Below are 19,914 nucleotides of genomic sequence, written 5' to 3'. Positions count from 1 at the left end.
CATTTGTTTATTTTCTCTTTAGTTTCCATTGCCCTAGGAGCATTATCAGAGAAGAAATTTCTTCGGCATATGTTTGCGATTTCGCTGCCTGTGTATTCCTCTAGTATTTTTATGGTTTCCCGTCTTACGTTTAAGTCTTTTATCCATTTTGAGTTTATTTTTGTATATGGTGTGAGTTGGTGATCTAGTTTCATCCTTTTGCATGTATCTGTCCAATTTTCCCAACACCATTTATTGAAAAGACTGTCTTGACTCCATTGTATGCTCTTGCCTCCTTTGTCGAATATTAATTGGGCATAGTGGTTTGGGTCGATTTCTGGGGTCTCTATTCTATTCCATTGATCTATATGTCTGTTCTTGTGCCAGTACCAAGCTGTTTTAAGAACAGTGGCTTTGTAATACAGTTTGATATCTGGTATTGAGATCCCACCTACTTTGTTCTTCTTTCTCAGGATTGCTGCAGCTATTCGGGGTCTTTTTTTATTCCAGATGAATTTTTGGAACGTTTGTTCTAGATTTGTGAAATATGCCGTTGGTAATTTAATGGGGATTGCATTGAATCTATAGATTGCTTTGGGTAGTATGGACATTTTGATGATGTTGATTCTACCAATCCATGAACACGGTATACTCTTCCATCTGTTTATGTCTTCCTCTATCTCTTCTTTCAGTGTCCTGTAGTTTTCAGCATATAAGTCTTTTACCTCCTTAGTTAAGTTTATTCCTAGGTATTTTAATTTTTTTGGTGCAGTGGTAAATGGGATTGCTTCTGTAGTTTCACTTTCTGTAAGTTCACTATTGGTGTAAAGAAATGCCATGGATTTCTTAGCATTAATTTTGTATCCTGCTACATTGCCGAATTCATTTATTAAGTCTAATAATTTTTTGATGGAGTCTTTAGGGTTCTGTATGTACAGTATCATGTCATCTGCAAATAAGGACAGTTTTACTTCTTCTTTTCCAATCTGGATGCCTTTTATTTCTTCTTCGTGTGTGATCGCAATGGCTAGTACTTCCAGTACTATGTTGAACAGGAGTGGTGAGAGGGGGCATCCCTGTCTTGTTCCTGTTTTTAGGGGGAATGGTTTTAGTTTTTGCCCATTGATTATGATGTTGGCTGTGGGTTTGTCATATATGGCTTTTATTATGTTGAGGTATGATCCCTCAATTCCTATCTTGCTGAGAGTTTTTATCAAGAAAGGGTGTTGGATTTTGTCAAATGCTTTTTCCGCATCAATTGATATGACTATGTGGTTTTTTTCTCTCAATTTGTTTATGTGATGTATCACGTTTATTGATTTGCGGATATTGTACCATCCTTGCATCCCTGGGATAAATCCTACTTGGTCATGGTGTATGATCTTTTTGATGTACTGCTGGATCCGATTTGCTAGGATTTTGTTGAGGATTTTGGCATCTATGTTCATGAGGGATATTGGCCTATAATTCTCTTTTATTGTATTGTCTTTATCTGGTTTTGGGATTAGGGTGATGTTGGCTTCATAGAATGAGCTGGGAAGTGTTCCTTCCTCTTGGATCTTTCGACATAGTCTGAGGAGGATAGGTTTTAGGTCTTCCTTGAATGTTTGGTAAAACTCCCCTGTGAAGCCATCTGGCCCCGGGCTTTTGTTTGCTGGAAGCTTTTTGATTACTGCTTCGATTTCCTCCATAGTTATTGGCCTATTGAGATTTTTAGATTCTTCCTGGTTAAGTTTTGGAAGGTTGTATTTATCTAGGAATATGTCCATTTCCTCCAGGTTGTCTAGTGTGTTGGAGTAGAGTTGTTCATAGTATTTTCTAACAATCCTTTGTATTTCTATGGGGTCTGTTGTTATTTCTCCTCTTTCATTTCTGATTTTGTTTATTTGGGTCCTCTCTCTTTGTTTCTTGGTGAGCCTGGCTAGAGGTGTATCAATCTTGTTTATCCTTTCAAAGAACCAGCTCTTGGTTTTGTTGATCTTTTGTATTGTTTTTTTTGTCTCTATGTCGTTTATCTCCGCTCTGATCTTTGTTATTTCCTTCCTTCTGCTTACAGTGGGCATTTTTTGTTGCTCTCTTTCTAATTCTTCGAGTTGTAGAGTTAGGTCATTTATTCTCATTGTTTCTTGTTTCTTGCAGTAGGCTTGTAGAGCTATGAACTTCCCTCTCAAGACTGCTTTTGCTGTGTCCCATAGGTTTTGGATTGTTGTGTTTTCATTGTCATTCGTTGCCATGATGTTTTTTATTTCTTCTTTGATCTCACTGGTGACCCAGTCGTTGTTTAATAGCATGCTATTTAGTCTCCATGTGTTTGATTTTTTTGGATTGTTTTTGTTGTAGTTGATTTCCAGTTTTATGCCTTTGTGGTCTGAGAAGATACTTGATATGATTTCAATTTTCTTGAATTTGAAGAGACTTTGTCTGTGACCCAATATATGGTCTATCTTTGAAGATGACAAATGTGCACCTGAGGAGAATGTATATTCTGTGGCTTTGGGGTGAAATGTTCTGAAGATGTCAATTAATTCCATCTGATCTAGTGAGTCATTTAGGATTGATGTTTCTTTGCTGAGTTTCTGTTTAGAGGATTTGTCCAGTGGCGATAATGGGGTGTTAAGGTCCCCTACTATGATTGTATTGCTGTCAGTCTCTCCCTTGATCTTCTCCAGAAGATTTCTTACGTATTTGGGTGCTCCTATATTGGGTGCATATATATTTACCAGAGTTATTTCTTCTTGTTGGACTGCTCCCTTTAGTATTATGAAGTGGCCTTCTTGATCTCTTTTTATGTCCTTCACTTTGAGATCTAATTTGTCAGATATAAGTATTGCTACCCCGGCTTTTTTTTCACTTCCATTGGCCTGAAAAACCTTTTTCCATCCCTTCACCATCAGTCTGTGTGCGTCTTTTTTTCTGAGGTGGGTTTCCTGTAGACAGCAGATATATGGGTCATGTTTTCTTATCCACTCATTTACCTTATGCCTTTTGACTGGGGAATTTAATCCATTTACATTTAAAGTTATTATTGATAGAAACTTGTTAGTCGCCATTTTTGTTCTTTACCGCTGCGTTCCTTCTTTGTTTCCTGTTTTTTCTATTTACAGCAGACCCTTTAGCATTTCTTGCATTGCTGGTTTGGTTGTAATAAACTCCCGTAGACCATTTTTGTCTGTGAAGCTCCTGATTTGACCCTCAATTTTGATTGATAGCCTCGCTGGGTATAGTATTCTTGGATTCAGACCCTTCCTTTGCATGACTTTGTATATTTCATTCCATTCCCTTCGTGCCTGATGTGTTTCTGTTGAGAAATCGGTCGCTAGTCTGATGTGGGATCCTTTGTAGGTAACTTTCTGTCTCTCTCTGGCTGCTTTTAAGATTCTTGCTTTGTCGTTGGTGTTTGCCAATTTAATTATTATGTGCCTTGGTGTCGGTCTTTTCGGGTTCATTTTGTTTGGGACTCTGTGAGCTTCTTGGATTTGTGTGAGTTTTTTCCTCCCTATATCAGGGAAATTTTCTGTTACTATTTTTTCAAACAGGTTTTCTATTCCTTGCTCAGTTTCCTCTCCTTCTGGCACCCCTATTATTCGGATGTTGTTTCGTTTAGCATTGTCCCAGAGTTCTCTTAGGCTCTCTTCCTGCTTTTTAATTTTTTTTTTTAGAAGCTGTTCTGTTTGGGTATTTTTTTCTACCTTGTCTTCTAGCTCGCTGATACGGTCCTCTGCTTCTTCTAGTCTACTGTTGATGCTTTCTATTGAGTTCTTTATGGCAGTGATGTCGTTTTTCATTTCTTCTTGGTTTCTCTTCATTTCCTCTTGGTTCTTCTTCATTTCCTCTTGGTTCCTACACATATTGTTGAATTGGTCTTCCATTCTTTTCATCCACCTTATGACCATTACTCTGAATTCTTTCTCTGAAAGGTTGCTTGCCTCCATTGCCTCTATTTCGTTTACTTCCTTTTCTGATGATGCCTGTTTTTCTTTCATATTTGGGTTGGTTCTTTGTTTCACCATGATTTCTCTTCTCAAGGTGTTTGGTTATGTAGATCTCTCTCTGTTGCACTGATTCAAAGGCACAAAATACAACACAACAAGGCACAACGTACAAGGCACCGAACTAAATGCATTCACGATATTAATAACCCCAAATAAAGGTGACCCCCCCGAGTGAAGAGAATTAGGGGATAAAGAAGAAAAAAGAGAAAAATATTAGAGAGAAAAATAAAAAACAAAAAGGAGTGCCGAAATGAGATTGGGAAAAGGGAGAGAAAAAAAACACACAAAAAGACCAAAACAAAACAAAACAAAACAACAACAACAAAAACAACAAAAAAAAAATTAAGAGAATGAAATAGAGGTGGGGAAGAGGCTATTTGTATGGGGAGTGCGAGGGATTGGAAATTAGATATATAAGTAGGGTGAAATTTAGACAGTGGGTAGAAAGAAGGAATAGGTAAAATCCAAAGCAGGAATAGGGTAAGAGAAACAGGACAACAAAAGGGGAAAAGTGAGGAAGAGAGTTTTGGCTTAAGGGTAAATGTGAGATAGAGAGAAATGATGCTAAAGGAACGATGAAAATAGAGTGTAGAACACTAATCCCAAAATAAAATAAAGAAAAATAAAAAAAATAATAAAAAATAAAATGACCCTTGAAAAAATGGTAAAAGGATAGCTATAATACTGGTTAAAAAATGTAGTAATTAAAAAGGTAAAATCAGGTGATGAAAAAAATAAAAAAAAGATAAAAAAATAAATAAAATAGGTTCTTAATGAAATGGTGAAAAAAGAATTAAAAAAATATATATATAAAAATATTCGGAAGTGAAGGTGCTTCAGATCTTCCACTCTTCTTTTTGGCACGCCTCAGTCCTGCCAGGCATTCAGGGGAGTGTTGAACTTCCCTGCGATACACTGTCCCTCCGTGCAGTAAACCACAGACCTGATTTTAAGGCAGGTTGTATTTTTTTACCAGACTGCCTTTATTTGTGATCGCAAAAGAGAGTTCGTGGCTCTGCCTCTCGGTGGCAGTGTGTCTGGATTTACCTCCGAGGCTCTAAGTCCTCTCTATCAGTAGGGTTTTGTCCTCTATGGTATTTGGAACTGATTCGGGAAAGACCACTGCCCAGAGCTGGTTCCTTGCCACTGTCCGCTGTTTCCCAGGCTCCCCAAAAAGAACTTCCCCTACAGGCTCTGCGAATGACCCCAACTGGGGAATTCCATGCGCTGGGTTTAATAATCAAATGCACGGATCTAAGGGGAACTGTAACAAGAGCCTGATAGTTGTGCGAATTTGCAAGCCTCCACCTTCCAGGTCTGCGCACAGTCTCCGCGCGCAGTCTCCGCGCGCCCACTCGCCCCTGGCACCAAGCAGCCAGCAGATTGGCAAAGTCCAAGGCTGCTCCTTTACATCCAGTCCAGCTATGGGCTCATTTTTCGCGTTCCCTTCTGCCAGCAGCCCTGTGGGGCCCCTTCCCCACTTGCGGGTCACGCTGGTCCCAAAGGCTGCGGACTCTGTGGGGCGCAGATTCCGCCCCGCACGCGCGAGCTCGGTCCTCCCTCCAACCCGAACTGCAAACCGCACCTTTAGGGGATGTCCAACCTTTCCGTGAGAAGAAGCAGTGCTCGTCTGAGTTCACGCAGTCACGCTGCTTGAGATCCCTTGTTTCCAGGTTAGTAGCTGGTCTCTGGATGCCGGCAACAACCACCCAAGATGGCGCAGTCTCCGCTGCTTAGCTGGCGCACCAGGAGAGGCTTCAGCCGCAGTCTCCAACCGTCCTTTTTTTTTCCCTGGGGGGTTCTCAGTCTTTCCTAGCTGCAGACAATCTCTCAGCTGAAAATCCTCTACCTATTCGGGCTGAATGTTACCCGTTTCCGCTGCTCACCCTTATCTGCTCCAGGACAAGGCACAGGACACGTCCGCTTATACCTCCGCCATTTTTTCGATCCTTACTGAAGTTTTATTTAGTTTTCTATGCTATTGCACCATTTAGCTAAAAAGAATGTTGGACAGCAAAACAATCTAATTTAACATAAATTTTTATTTTTATGTCAAGAGCTATAAAGTGTCTGAGATTTTTTTAAAAAAATATATTTTTATTGATTTCAGAGAGGAAGGAAGCAGGAGAGAGAGATAGAAACATCCATGATGAGAGAGAATCATGGATCGGCTGCCTCCTGCAAGTCCCCCACTGGGAATCGAGCCCACAACCTGGGCATGTGCCCTTGCCTGGAATCGAACTCAGGACCCTTCAGTTTGCTGGCCGATGCTCTGTCCGCCGAGCCAATCCGGCTAGGGCAGAAGGGTCTGAGATTTTTACCGTACTTGCAAGCTAACAAGTTTCACAAATGCTTGCAGGAGACACAGTATTCCTGGTCATAGTCAAAGGACAGAATATTACTGACAGCAGCAGAAGTAGCCAGAGCAGCGGTTCCTTGAACCTCAGTTTTTACAGAACGACTTAGAGAGAGGCCTGGGTTTCAGCCCCTAGTGTTCCCTTACAGGTCTCTTCCATCCTATAATAGAACATAACACTGAAGCCTGGCTTCCTCTTGAATTCCAAAACTACATTGCCAACCTGCCAACTGAATATTTCCTTTAAGGTGTTTTGCCAATACCTTACCAAACTTGTAGCTCTGGTTTGAATATATTGACAAGAAGTTCAGAAGCAAAAGATGTTATTATTTTAGTATTTTATCCTATTAAAGGAAATTCTCCAAACAGATTATTTTGATGAACGGTTATGGTCTTTTTTATGTGTATTGTTCTATTTATTTCACAATTATAAAGTATCTGTCTTTTCCTGTTTCATATCAGTTTGTTGTATTTTCCCTGCCAAACTAAGCATTTGGAGTTTTGCCTTTATCCCCCACATTCTTCCATATTCTACTCCACCTCCCACCCCCATATATACACACAAGCACAACACATTAGAAATGCTATAATTGCATGAGGTTTTAGGTTGTTATTATTTTTAATGGTAATGGTTCAGTCTGTATTTATGGGGTAAAAGATAAATCTTGTGTTACTTTTCTCTTTGTAGGTCTCAATGCCTTCCGGAGAGTCCTAAAGAAACAGCCTAACCTCCCTGACAGCAAGGTGGCTGCGTTGGTGAAGATTACTCTGAAAGATTTCTTGCAGGGAATGAATGACGTCAGGCCCAGTGCCATGAGGGAGGCTGCAGTTGATGTCCCAAGTGTAAGTCATTTGTATCCCGCATGCAAGCCATACTGTTTGAATTCAACTCTGAAAGAAACTGAGACGCCAGGGAAACTACCTTCCTAGGCTAAACTTAAAAAAATGTTTTTTAATTGAAATTTTTATGGGGGTAATTGTAGATTCAGTACTGTTCTAAAAAATACTATAGGGACATCCTGTGTATCGTTTATCAAGTTTTCCCTGATGGTAACATCTGCAAAACTAGAGTACATTATCACAAGCAGGATATTTATATTGTCTTAATCACTGATCTTATTCAGATTTTCCCAGAATTACTTGTATTCGTTTATGTGTGCGTGCACATGTGTATATTTACACCTATGGAGTTTTATTACATGTAAAGGTTGTGCATCTTGCCAGAATCAAGATGCTAAAAAGTTCCACCACCACAATGGTCCCCTGTTTTGCCCTTTTACTAGTATAATCACACCCACCTTGTTTCTACACCCATCTCTAAAATGTTGTCATTTCAGAAATGTTATATTAATGGAATTATATAGTATAGAGCAGTTTGAGATTAGGTTGTTTCTCTTAATATTATTCCCTGGAGATGCATTCAAATTGTTATGTGTATCAATAGTTTGTTCCTTTCTATTGCTGAGTAGTAGTGTGTGGTATATGTACCATAGTTTAACCACTCGCTTGCTTGTTAAAGGATATCTGGTCTGTTTCCATTTTGGGGCTATTATAAATAAAGCTGCTATGAACATTCTTGCACAGGTTCTGTGTGAATGTAACTTTTCATTTCTCTGGAGTAAATGCCCAAGAGTGCAGTTGCTGGGTAGTATACTAATTGCATGTTTAGTTTTATCAGAAAATGTCAACTAGGCTAATTTCAGAAAAAAAATATCTTCTAGTTATGATGCCTTCTACTAATGATGCTTGAGGGATTGTGGAGTCTTTTTATATTTAGTTTATCATAGATAGTCTTTGCAAAGTTCTCAATCCAATCACCACAAGGGCAAGAAGTTACCTTTTCTGCATGGATCATCTGTTATATCCTCCATGTCCCAAGTGGGCCTGTTATATTAATATTTTTGGAAAGTGAACAAAGCATTGGTAGTATTGAGGTACAGGATGGGCCATTAAGCTTTCCTGAACTGTATCTCTGTGCTGCTCAAGGAGAGTTAACAGATTGTTCTCTATCAGTTTTAGGAGTGTTCTGATAGAAGTGGGGAATTTTGGACTGTTCTTTCCTTTTGCCTCTATAATATCACACCATTTAAATTTCTCTTTTGCGGTAGTCCTATTGCTGCTGAGACACTCTTTAAAAGTTCTGACATTATAGCAATTTGAAAACTTAGAGCCTTGTTAGAGAGTCAGATATAATTTTGAACCTTTTGCCTCATTGTATATAGATTTGTTAATATTCATTTTCTTGGTCATTAACATTTTTTAATCGTAAGCTAAAAAATAAAAGACTCAAAAGATAGCAAGTCAACAGAGTAGGCTGTGGAACCGTATAGTGAGAAGAATTCAATGGATTTTTTTCACTTTTAAAAGTGACCATTCCTTGAAAAATGTGTTTTATGGTCAAATAGAGGCCTGGTGCACAAGATTCATGAACTCAGGGGGGTGTCTCTCAGCCCGGTCTGCGCCCTCTCGCAATCCGGGGAGCCCACAGGGGATATCTGACTGATGACTTAGGCCCGCTCCCACCAGGCCTAAGCTGTCAATTGGACATCCCTGGCGGGGGCATCCTTAGCGCTGCTGCGGAGGCAGAAGAGGCTCCTGCCACCGCCACTGCCCTCACCAGCCATGAACCCAGCTTCTGGCTGAGAAGCGCTCCCCCTGTGGGAGCACATTGACCACCAGGGGTCAGCTCCTGCGTCGAGCGTCTGCCCCCTTGTGGTCAGTGCGCGTCATAATGACCAGTTGTTCTGCTGTTCGGTTGATTTGCATATTAGCCTTTATTATACAGGATTAGAGGCCCAGGGCACAAAGTTTGTGCATGGTGGGGAGGGGTGGTCCTCAGCCCGGCCTGCGCCCTTTCGCAATCTGGGACCCCTTGTGGGGATGTCTGATCCCCATGGGGATTGGGCCTAAGCTGGCAGTCGGACATCCCTCTCGCAATCTGGGATGCTGTATGCACCAGTGATCATACTTTTCATACAGGTAAAAGGCATCTTGCTGTTGTATGGGCAGCTACATTTTTTTTGCCCTGATTATAAAAAGTAGTATATAACATGATCCTTCTGAGACAGTAGCACCATTTCCCCCATCTTATGGGTAGAAAAAGTGAAGCAGAGAGAAGTTAAGCAATTGGCTTTGTCACCCAGTTTTAAGTGTCAGAATCAGGGCTGACTACAAAATGTGCAAGCCAGAATCCATGCATGTCATCACTGCATCATCCTGTTTTTTCAGTGTTAGAGTAGCCTTGCCAAGTTTTAATTTTTAAATCTAAGAGACTGTTCCCAATATATAGAGTAGGGTCCCTTGGCCTGGCGGGTGATCAGGGTTGATCTGTGGGGCGGTTGGGAGGCTCCCCATCCCCTGTTGTCACCAGTCGCCAGTTGCCTCCCTCTGCGGGGCAACTAGCGGGCGGGGTGATTGGGGGGCCCCGTTGGCACCCACCTTGGTTGGCAGCCTGCCACTGCCCACTTGCTGGCCCTGACCGAGGGCAGCTCCTGTGTTTAGTGTCTGCCCCTGGTGGTCAGTGCACATCATAGTGACTGGTCATTCCACAGTTCAGTCGATTTGCATATTAGGGTTTTATTATATAAGACTAGAGGCCCGGTGCACAAAAATTTGTGCACTTGCGGGGGAGGGGGAGGTCCCTCAGCCCAGCCTGTGCCCTCACAGTCAGGGACCCCTTGGGAGATAATGACCTGCTAGCTTAGGCCTGCTCCCGGGTGGCAGAGGGCAGGCCCAATCCCTAGGTGCAGCCCCTGGTTGGGCTCAGAGCAGGGCCGATTGGGGAGTTGGGGCGCCACCCCCTGTCATGCACAGAGCAGGGCGGATCGGGAGGTTGTGATGCCACCCTCAGTCACGCTCAGAGTAGGGCCGATTGGGGGGTTGGGGCACCGCCCCCTGTCACACTCAAGGCAGGGTCGATGGGGAGGTTGTGGCGCCACCCCCTGTCACGCACAGAGCAGGGCCCATCAGGGGGGTGGGGGCTCCGTACCCTGTCACGCACAGAGCAGGGCCCATCAGGGGGTTGGGGAGCTCCCCCCTGTCACGCACAGAGCAGGGCGGATCAGGGGGTTGGGGCGCTGCCCTCTATCACCCACAGAGAAGGGCCGATCAGGGGGTTGGGGCACCGCCACTCTCACACTCAGGGCAGGGCCGATGGGGAGGTTATGGCTCTACCCCGTCACACACAGAGCAGGGCCCGTGGGGGGCGGTTGGGGCGCCACCCTCTATCACCCACAGAGCAGGACTGATCAGGGGGTTGGGGTGCCTTCCCCTATCACGAACGGAGCAGGCCGAATAGGGAGGTTGTGGCCCCGCCCCCTGTCACACACAGAGCCGCAGGGCGATCAGGGGGTTTGGGTGCTGCCCCCTGTCACGCTGATCCTGGTGCTGGGAGGCATATTTCCCTTTTACTATATAGGACAGAGGCGTGGTGCATGGGTGGGGGCTGGCTGGTTTGCCCTGAAGGGTGTCCTAGATCGGGGTGGGGGTCCCCACTGGGGTGCCTGGCCAGCCTGGGTGAGGGGCTGAGGGCTGTTTTCAGGCTGGCGGGTGACTGAAGCTCCCAACCGCTCCTTTTTTTTTTTTTTTCTTTTTTATTCTGGTCCAGCTTTAGCTCTGGCTCCAGCTCTTAGGCCTCTGCTGTTGAAAGCAGGTATCTGGTTTGTTTGCATTCTATAATCGAAACTCTGTATCAACTCCAGCTCTGAGATCCCGGCTTGCTAAAAGCTGGTTTCTGGGGTTTTGGTTAGCTTCTATATTTGTTACAATGTTTCAAACTGCAAGCTCAGAGGCCGGCAAGGCAGGCGGGGAACGTTGGAGTCCTCCGTCACTGAAGCAAGCAAGCCTCATGTTCGCTTCCAGCTGCCTGGCTGCTGGCCGCCATCTTGGCTGGCAGTTAATTTGCATATTGCCCTGATTAGCCAATGGGAAGGGTAGCGGTTGTATGCTAATTACCATGTTTCTCTTTTATTAGATAGGATAAGTTTGGGAAATGGTGGTGTAAATAAAATCAACTGTATTTCTTTGCTGCAGGATTTCTCAGTTTTTTGATATAGAGACTAAAGTGTCAAAAGAGCTGTTATGGAAACTTATTTGACCATGGATTATGTGGAGCAGGGACTTGTGCATTTTGCAGTGTGGTAGATTTCTAATAATGACCACAAATTCTTCCCATCACTGTGTGCTTGCCCTTTGTACTGTAGCTTTGTAGTTCCTGTCATAAAAGAGATAGAGTTAAGTTTTTTCCCTTTTGAATCTGTGCTAGGCCATGTAACTTGCTTTGGCCAATAGGATATTAACAGTCATGATGCAAGCAAGCTTGAAAGTGCTTTGGTCTTGCCAGCTCTTGCTGCTCTTTGAGACCCTGCATTAACCATGTGAAGAAGTCTGTACTCCTTTCCTGGGGGGTGAGAGATCATGTGGAGTAGAGATAAGCCCTACTACCTGAGATCCTCTTAGTCCAGCCGTCCACCCAGTTGTCAGACATGTTGCCACATTAGACTATCCCACCCCAATCGAACTTTGCTCAGACCAGAACCCCAGTAAACCCTCAGAATTGTCAGAAATAATATGTCTGTTGTTTTAGCCACTAAAAGCTAAGTGATACACTTGTTAACTTAAAGAACACAATTATTTTGTAAACAACACCCAAGAGATAGGAACATCCCCTGGGCCTTCCTGCTAGTTTAGGCTACTTAAGGTGGTTTTGAATTCTTTTTGAAACATTTTTAAATTTACTTAACTGAACTTACAGCCTACCTTTGGGGTTTTTCCAAAAGCTCTGTAGGAGAACATGCTAATTTAGTTAGAATAATTTGACAAATAGGGTTATGAAATAGTGAATGGTTAATGTTGGGTTAGTAGAAACTTTTCATTTCTTTGGAATTTATGGTCTAAAGTTTGAGCACATTGGTATGAATACTTTTATTTGCAGTATTTATCTTAATTTTATTGGCTACTGTTGTATAGTATAATGGGTCAGGTAGATGCCTAACCATAAAATGCCATATGTGAAAATTTCAGATGATAGGGTTATAAATCAACTACACCATCCAAAAACACTTTAGTTTTTTAAAAAATTTAGGAACTAGGGAAACATACAGTGAGATTTTAAACTTCAAACTGCTGCCAATGGAGAATGTGTTTAAACAGTGGCTGTCAGCTCTTGGACCTGCTGAACTGATTTATTCATCACAGGAACTGGTACTATAACTGCACTTTTAATTGCGCTAATGAAAGATTTTTTCCTTTATTTTCTTTTGATACAGTATTTACAATCCATGGACTGGTGCCATTTTCCATTTGGCACTTTATGGTTTGGCATGGGGCCATGGTGTCCTGTGATGTTACTCATGAGCTCCGGCGTGGTTACCCCTGGTCAAAGGACTTTCTTATATTGCTTTTTATGCTCACTTCAGATTGTAAAAAATTTCCTGAGAAGTAAACATTTCTATAATTGGATTCCTAAACTTCACCCTTCTGATTTCTGGCTACTACATCTACAAAAATATCTCCAAATTATTTCTGCAGAACGTTTAATGCTTATTTTGCTATAGAAAACCTGCTTCAAGTAGCTATTTAATTGTGAACATTTAATAGTAAATTGAGCATTCAACATCTTTTGAGAAAAGATTTTTAGTGTGTGAAATTAAAACCTTGAAATCACACTTGCCTATTTATATTTAAGTTTGAAAGAAATGTCTTAAGATGGGAATATTGCCAGTTATAATATAATACATTATTAATTTTAGGAGACCGTAAGTGTTAGCCACTTACTTAAATTAATGTTTCCCCTTTTTTTTGGACATTCTGAAATGGTGATTATACCACTTGGTATGTTAAAAGTCAAATGCATTTTACAATTAATTGGTGATTAAAGTCAAATGTATTTCTTTACCACAAGAATTCCTAGAATCTTTGAATATTCTAATATATAATGTGAAAGCTCAATTTTTCACTCAGAGATAACAACTGTTAATATTTTGTAATAGTTCCTATAGATTTTTTTCTGTGTATATAGATATTTTAGTATAGGATATCATTTTATATTCTGCATTTTTCACTTAAAATTATATGGTAAACATTTTATTTTAAAATTTATTGGCTAATATCTTTTTAATGACCAAATAATAGACTTAGTTGGATAAACCGTAATTTGTTTTACCCTTCCATTCTCAAATATTTAGGTTTTTTTATTTTTCTCTAAAATGGTTATAAACATGATTTGTGTCCAAATCTTTGCATTTATGATTCCTAGAAGTTGAATTACCAGACTAAAATATCTGCTTTTTAAAGCTAAGTTGTTTTTTTCAAAAAGATTGTTCTGATTTATAATCATGTGATAAAATTTTTAAATTACAAAGAGCTTAAAATCTTATTTTATTGTCACTTTAGTCCTTTTCCTTTTTACTATCTACTACAGTTTATTTTCTTGACTGAAAAGATCCTCTTTATTATTATGAGGAATGCCTTAGCAGGTTTGGCTCTGGATAGAGTGTCATCCTGTGAGCCAAAAGGTCCTGGGTTCGATTCCAGTCAAGGGCACGTACCTCATACCTCGGTTGCAGGCTCCTCCCGGTCCCTGGTCAGGGCCCGTGCAGGAGGCAACCAATTGATGTGTTTCTCTCACATCAATGTTTCTCTCTGTCTTTCCCTCTCTCTTCCACTCTCTCTAAAGCAAAACAAAACACAAAATACAAAGAAAACAAAATTACTTATTAGGAATAATACTGGATAATTTTAAGATGCATAGAGAATTTAAAAAGAAAATGAAAAATACCTATAATATCTTCTCCTTCCTATAAAAATGTTTAATTTTTAGCAAAAGGGTGTAGCTTGATAATTTTTTAAATGGATTTTAAGTTTTATGAGAGCAGAGGTTCTTTATATTTTTATCCTTAGTACCTAGCATATGACTAGCACATAAGAGATGTCCAATCAATATCCAATCAATATTGTTGAATGAATGAGTGAATATAATTTTTCATGAAAAAATGTATTAGATGGTCCATTTCAGATATATCTGAAAAAGTATGTCATCTTTTACACCAAAATACAGTATACTCGATTATCACCCACATTCTTTAAATTTTTTATATTTTATAAAGCAGTTGATTTCTGTAGTGAATTTTAATCCTTACTGTTTATTCAATGAATATAACATTTTGGAATTATGATGCCTGTAATAGTGCTAAGCTCTCTACTCTGGAAGGATATAGAGTAGTCCTTTATACTTTCTGCAGAAACATGTTATTTCCTTAATCTATTAGGAATTTTCATTAAGGTAAAGAAAAACTATGCTTTCAATATGTGGTATTTTTACATTATTATTGTATTTACACCCTAGCAATTATTACTGATAAATAGCAATCTGACCAAATATATACCAATTAATTGTCATTAAGCTTAATTCATTTATGTATCTTAACCTCCCCTTCCCAATTCCCAGGCTTTCCCTATTTCATTTTATGTAGTTTTGATTTATCTCTTATTTGGAAATAATCCATCTTTATACTTGTGATGCTGTCTTTAGATTGCAGTTTTCAGAATTTGGATACTGGTTCAGAATAAGCTAAACGTCAAGAAAAAGATGGAGCTTTAATTTCATGTGAACCTACTTTTGTAAAGTGAACTGCAACCGGAACCTCAGGACTGACTATATGGCCCCAAACCCCTTTGTAAACTTGGGTCCAAGTTAAACCTCCTAGTAGTCAGCAGTCACATTAAGTGTATACCACATGTTATTAGTTAAACTAACACTCCTTATTTACTCCCATTTTAGGAAGTAGCAAACTTTTTAATTATATGAATAATCAAAAGGCTTTCTGGTTCACTAATTACATATTCAAAATTTACTGGTGTATTTTCATTTGGCACCTTTTCAGATGAGAGGAGATCATCAGAATGTGACAAGCCAGTTGAATTTCATAGGATGAGCTCATTAGCATTACTTTTCTGGTGCAGAGATTTGAGTAAAATAGTTTAATTGACCATAATTACTCTTCACGTACCCTCAGGATAATTAGAATTTGAGTTTCTGTATTTTAAAAACACTGTATTCTATATTTTCTTTACTTTTTACAGATTCAAAGGGTTGGGGGTTTCTGTGATGCTTTCCTAAACAACAGATTGCTTTTTTTGGAATAGATATTACAACCTGTGGAAATTCTATTAATTCCACATTGGTTCTTGGCAGGGCTTTTGAAATGGGTTTCTTTTGATTTGGGTTCTTGTTGTCTAGACAGAAGAGTGTCTTCTATCACTCCCAAGATCCCAGTCTTCCCTGCCAACTTCTCTTGTACATTTTTATAGTTTCAAGTAATAACAATTGAACAGGAAAGCACATTTGGGAAAGTAGATTACTTTTAACCAGGAAATACTCTGTGCCAAAATCAAGATTGTAGTTTTAGCCTTATTACATATTTTAGAAGTTTAACTCTTTTGTTCCACTTTTCTTTTTATACCTTACTTTTCTCAGACTTCTTTTATAGGAGCAGAAATGAAGAGAGACAAAAGTTGTTGGAAGAATCACCATTTTCTGTTCTCAGCTCTGATCCTGGTTAACTTATGTGAAATCAAACACGTTCTTTTAAATATAAACGGCAAACTCTTAATTTGTGGTTTTTTATGGGTGTCTTTTGAATTTATAAGGAAATTTTTAATAATGCTGCACTTGTGTAATTGATCAGAACTCAAAACTTGATGAGTGTTTGCTAAAAACATGTTTTCCTTTGGAGTAAAGGAGATTATTGGTAGGGTTAATGTGGTTCTTTGTGGCACTACACTTCTTCATATCCCCTTCTACAAGAATGGAGAAATTAATTGCACACTCATCTGATCTCACCTGTTAGTCCTTATGTCCCAATACTTCTTAGAGTGATATTTCCAAAAGAAATTAAAGCCATCAGTATAACTACCTGTTGATCATCTCTAAGATGAAGTCTAAGTTTTTTAAAGTTGGTATCCTTAACCTGGCTCATGCCTCCTTCACTTTCATCTTACATTAGTATTGTTAAACCATTCTGTTGGTGGCTCTGGCACCAAGTCAGACTGGACCTGGGTTCAGCAAGCTCGGTTCTTAAGTTCTGGCTAGGAAAGGATTCAGAGCCAAGATTCAAACTGTAAGAGAACTTCCTATATAATAAAGAGGTAATATGCTAATTAGACCAAACAGCAGAGCGACTGTCTGGATGACCTTCCAGATGAAGCTGGGCTGTGAGGGCTAAGCCCCTTGCATGAATTTCTTGCATCGGACCTCTAGTCCTATATAATAAAAAGGTAATATGCAAATTGACCCTAACAGCAGAATGACTGGTCACTATGACACACACTAACCACCAGGGGGCAGACACTCAATGCAGGAGCTACCCCCTGGTGGTCAGTGTGCTCCCACAGGGAGAGCTCTGCTCAACCACAAGCCAGGCTGACGGCTGCCAGTACAGCGGTGGTGGTGGGAGCCTCTTCTGCCTCCTCAGCAGCGCTAAGGATGTCCGACTGCAGCTTAGGCCTGCTCCCTGCTGGCAAGTGGACATCCCCCGAGGGCTCCCGGGCTGCCAGAGGGATGTCTGACTGCCAGCTTAGGCCCAATCCCCCCAGGGAGCGGGCCTAAGCCAGCAGGTGGACATCCCCGAGGGGTCCCAGACTGCGAGAGGGCACAGGCCAGGCTGAGGGACCCTCCGGAGTGCACAAATTTTTGTGCACTGGGCTTCTAGTTTATTTATAAAATCACAAAGGTAGAAGAAGTAATTTGTAGAAGAAATGGGCTTAGGAAGCAAGTTATAGAAGTAAAGAAAGGGCTCTTGGAGCTTGGGAGTGAGGAAGGTAATGGTAATGTGCCTGGAGGAAGGGAGAGCACACTGGTCCTGAGGTCAGCCTTGGTGTAGCTTGTCTAGTTTTGCTACTTTTCTTGGCCTGGAGCTGAAATACAGCTGAGGCCTAGTTGTTAATCTCTAGGGAGGCAGGGTTAGGGGGTCCAAACTGAATGACCAGCCATATACTAGGGGAGGAAGGTCACCTTGGTGATGAGGTCCCACTCAACAATTGTCTTTTGCTAGGCATCCAGGGCTTCTCACCCTGGTGACCTTCTGTACCTAGCCCAGTACCCCAGGTAAACTTACCTGGTCAAACTGGTACAGCATAGCCCAAGGCCTCAGGCATACAAAAATACTCTTAATCAGGTGTAATATTTAAAAGGCCCAGAGGTTATCTCCAAGATGCCTGACAAGGGCCACTCCTAAAGACTGGCCTTTTTTTTTGGAATGGGCAGGGTTTGAGCAACCCAGGCATTCTGAATCAAACCTTTCTTGAACACTATCACCTTCCTAAACTCCATACTATTTGGATTTTATTAGTTTTTCCCTAATAACCTTTGTCTAATTAAGGATCCCATCTAGGCCATCACATTACATTTAGCTATCTGTCTCCTTAGAATTCTCTGGGCTGTGACAGTGTTTCTTACTCTTATTAGTTTTTTAATGGCCTTGACAATTTTGAGGTTTGCTGGTCAGGTCTTTTGTAGAATGTCCCTTAATTTGACTTTGGCTGTTTTTAATATGGTTAGTCTGGAATTATGGGGTTTGGGGAAGAAGACCACAGAGGTGGAATCCATTCCCATCAGAGCTTAACAAGGGTATAATATTAAATTTGAACCTTTAATTATCTAATTTAAAAAATTTCCAGCCCCTCATGAGTACTAAACTAGAATTTAGGCTGATGTGTGGCCTACATGCAAAATTTGTTCTCAGTGGCTCTTAATCATCTTTAATCTACAACATTCCTCTTTTCACTGGTGTCAATATCTCTAATGTCCACAACTTTAAATTTATCTAGAGATAGTAGGGAAAGGCAGTCAGGATGTAGAACAGTAACCCATCAAGTGATGGATCAGGGAAGCTAAAACAGGTCCCTTTTACTAGATGAGAATCTGGAATAAAACGTGGTCAGGTCCCCAAGTATGATTGTTATCATTTTCATATGCATCTCTTCCCCAAGATGAACTAAAGGTAAGTATTAGGGGCTCCAAATGGTTCAACCTCATTCATTCTCTTCAGTTGGCCTTACTCCCACTCAGTGTTCATTGTCCCTGCAAATGTCAGATTGTCTAGAAAGCTGTATTCTTCAAGCATGTTGTATGCTCTTGTAGTGTCCTGTATTTTTTTCTAGTTTTAAAATTAAGTAATTATGAATATATTTGGTTATTGTCTGCCTCTCCTTCCAGACTGTAAGCTCCACGATGTAGAGACCATGTCAGTCTTGTGCATTCTTCATCCCTCACTCTGTATATATCTGAGTGAATAAGTGAATAAATGAGTAGATGAATGGATATTTGATATTAAAACCTCTATCAACTACAGCTGTAGGAGTCGGATCTCTTGTTGATACCTGTAATACCTGAAGCCCCATACTTATCAGAACTTATATAAAAGATAAAAAGTTAGCCCTGGCTGATTTGGCTCAGTGGATAGAGTGTGGGCCTGTGGACTACAAGGGTCCCAGGTTTGATGCTGGTCAAGGGCATATGCCTGGGTTGTGGCCTCAGTCCCCAGTAGGGGACGTGCAGGAGGCAACCAATCAGTGATTCTCATCATTGGTGTTTCTATCTTCCCCCTCTCTTCTGAAATCAATAAAAAAATATTTTTTTTTGAAAAAAGATAAAAGTTACACAACTTTTACCCCAGAATAGATAATTTTTGCTCAACTATCTACCACCTAGGCTTGTGCAGTTCTTGAGACTTTCTTGACCTTTCTCCTTGAATATGCTTATGATAAATGTCTAATTTCTCTAGGCAACTTCTTCCTCCACAATTTTCTTTTAGCATCATCTTTCGGGCCTGATTCTCAAGCTGAAAATCCTAGCTATTACATGTAGCACCTTTAGCATCCAGGGACAAGTTTAATTATGGTATAAGGAAAAATCTTTTGTTCTTTTTCTAAATATTCACCATTATTAAGACTGCTGTAAGGACTGTTTTCTGACATCTCCTTTATTCTTTGTCAGGGCGTTCTTATACCTCTGCTTTCAAGCCAAAACATCAGTGACAATCCTCTTTCCCCAGCATGTTGGCTCTCTGGCCAGTGTTAGTTATTCGCCCCATGTGGGAACTTCCTTTCTGGTCTGTATCTCAAGATACAGAGTGAGAACTACTTAAGAATTTACTTACATGAATTGCGCAGCTTTTTGACAGAGAGAGGGGCCTCTTCTCTTTGCCTCCTGTTTAACAAAAACTTGGAGCATCTCTAGGGCCAGTTTTGGCAGGAGAGGGTTTTTCTTTCTGTATATGCAAATATTTGTTGTCAACCAACCATCAGAGGAAATAGAGGAAAGCGTTTGAATTTACACCCCAATTATTTGGACATATCTGGGCTAGAAAATGTCATGCAAGGCATGTGTATGTCTGTATGCTTTCACATGTTGGTGACACTTTACACTAGCTCTGAGCCTGCTGCTATGTTGCTAACTCTCCTAGTTTTCTCATCTCATGGCCTACCAGGCTGTTCCCCTGTGATTTCTACCCTTCTGCTGCTTTCTTTTGAAGATGATACAGAGAAGTATATGTTTGGCCATTAATTTATCCCTTTACCAAACCTTGA

At 40.6% G+C, this 19,914-nt stretch overlaps 1 protein-coding gene across 1 annotated transcript in view; it reads left to right on the top strand.

Moving 5' to 3' along the window:
- Positions 1-19,914, top strand: part of AFG2A (AFG2 AAA ATPase homolog A) — a gene marked incomplete at its 5' end in the record, with an annotated part of 266,725 nt that overhangs the window by 47,577 nt on the left and 199,234 nt on the right. Inside the window, one exon of the mRNA XM_081091172.1 lies at positions 7,016-7,170. Coding sequence (XP_080947298.1) covers positions 7,016-7,170 — 155 coding nt within the window. The remainder of the gene's footprint in view (positions 1-7,015; positions 7,171-19,914) is intronic.

The sequence above is a fragment of the Myotis nattereri genome, assembly GCF_964212035.1.
Source record: "Myotis nattereri genome assembly, chromosome: 5".
NCBI lineage: Eukaryota > Metazoa > Chordata > Mammalia > Chiroptera > Vespertilionidae > Myotis > Myotis nattereri.
Note: the sequence above shows the minus strand (reverse complement) of the source record. Positions and strands in the feature narration are given on the sequence as shown.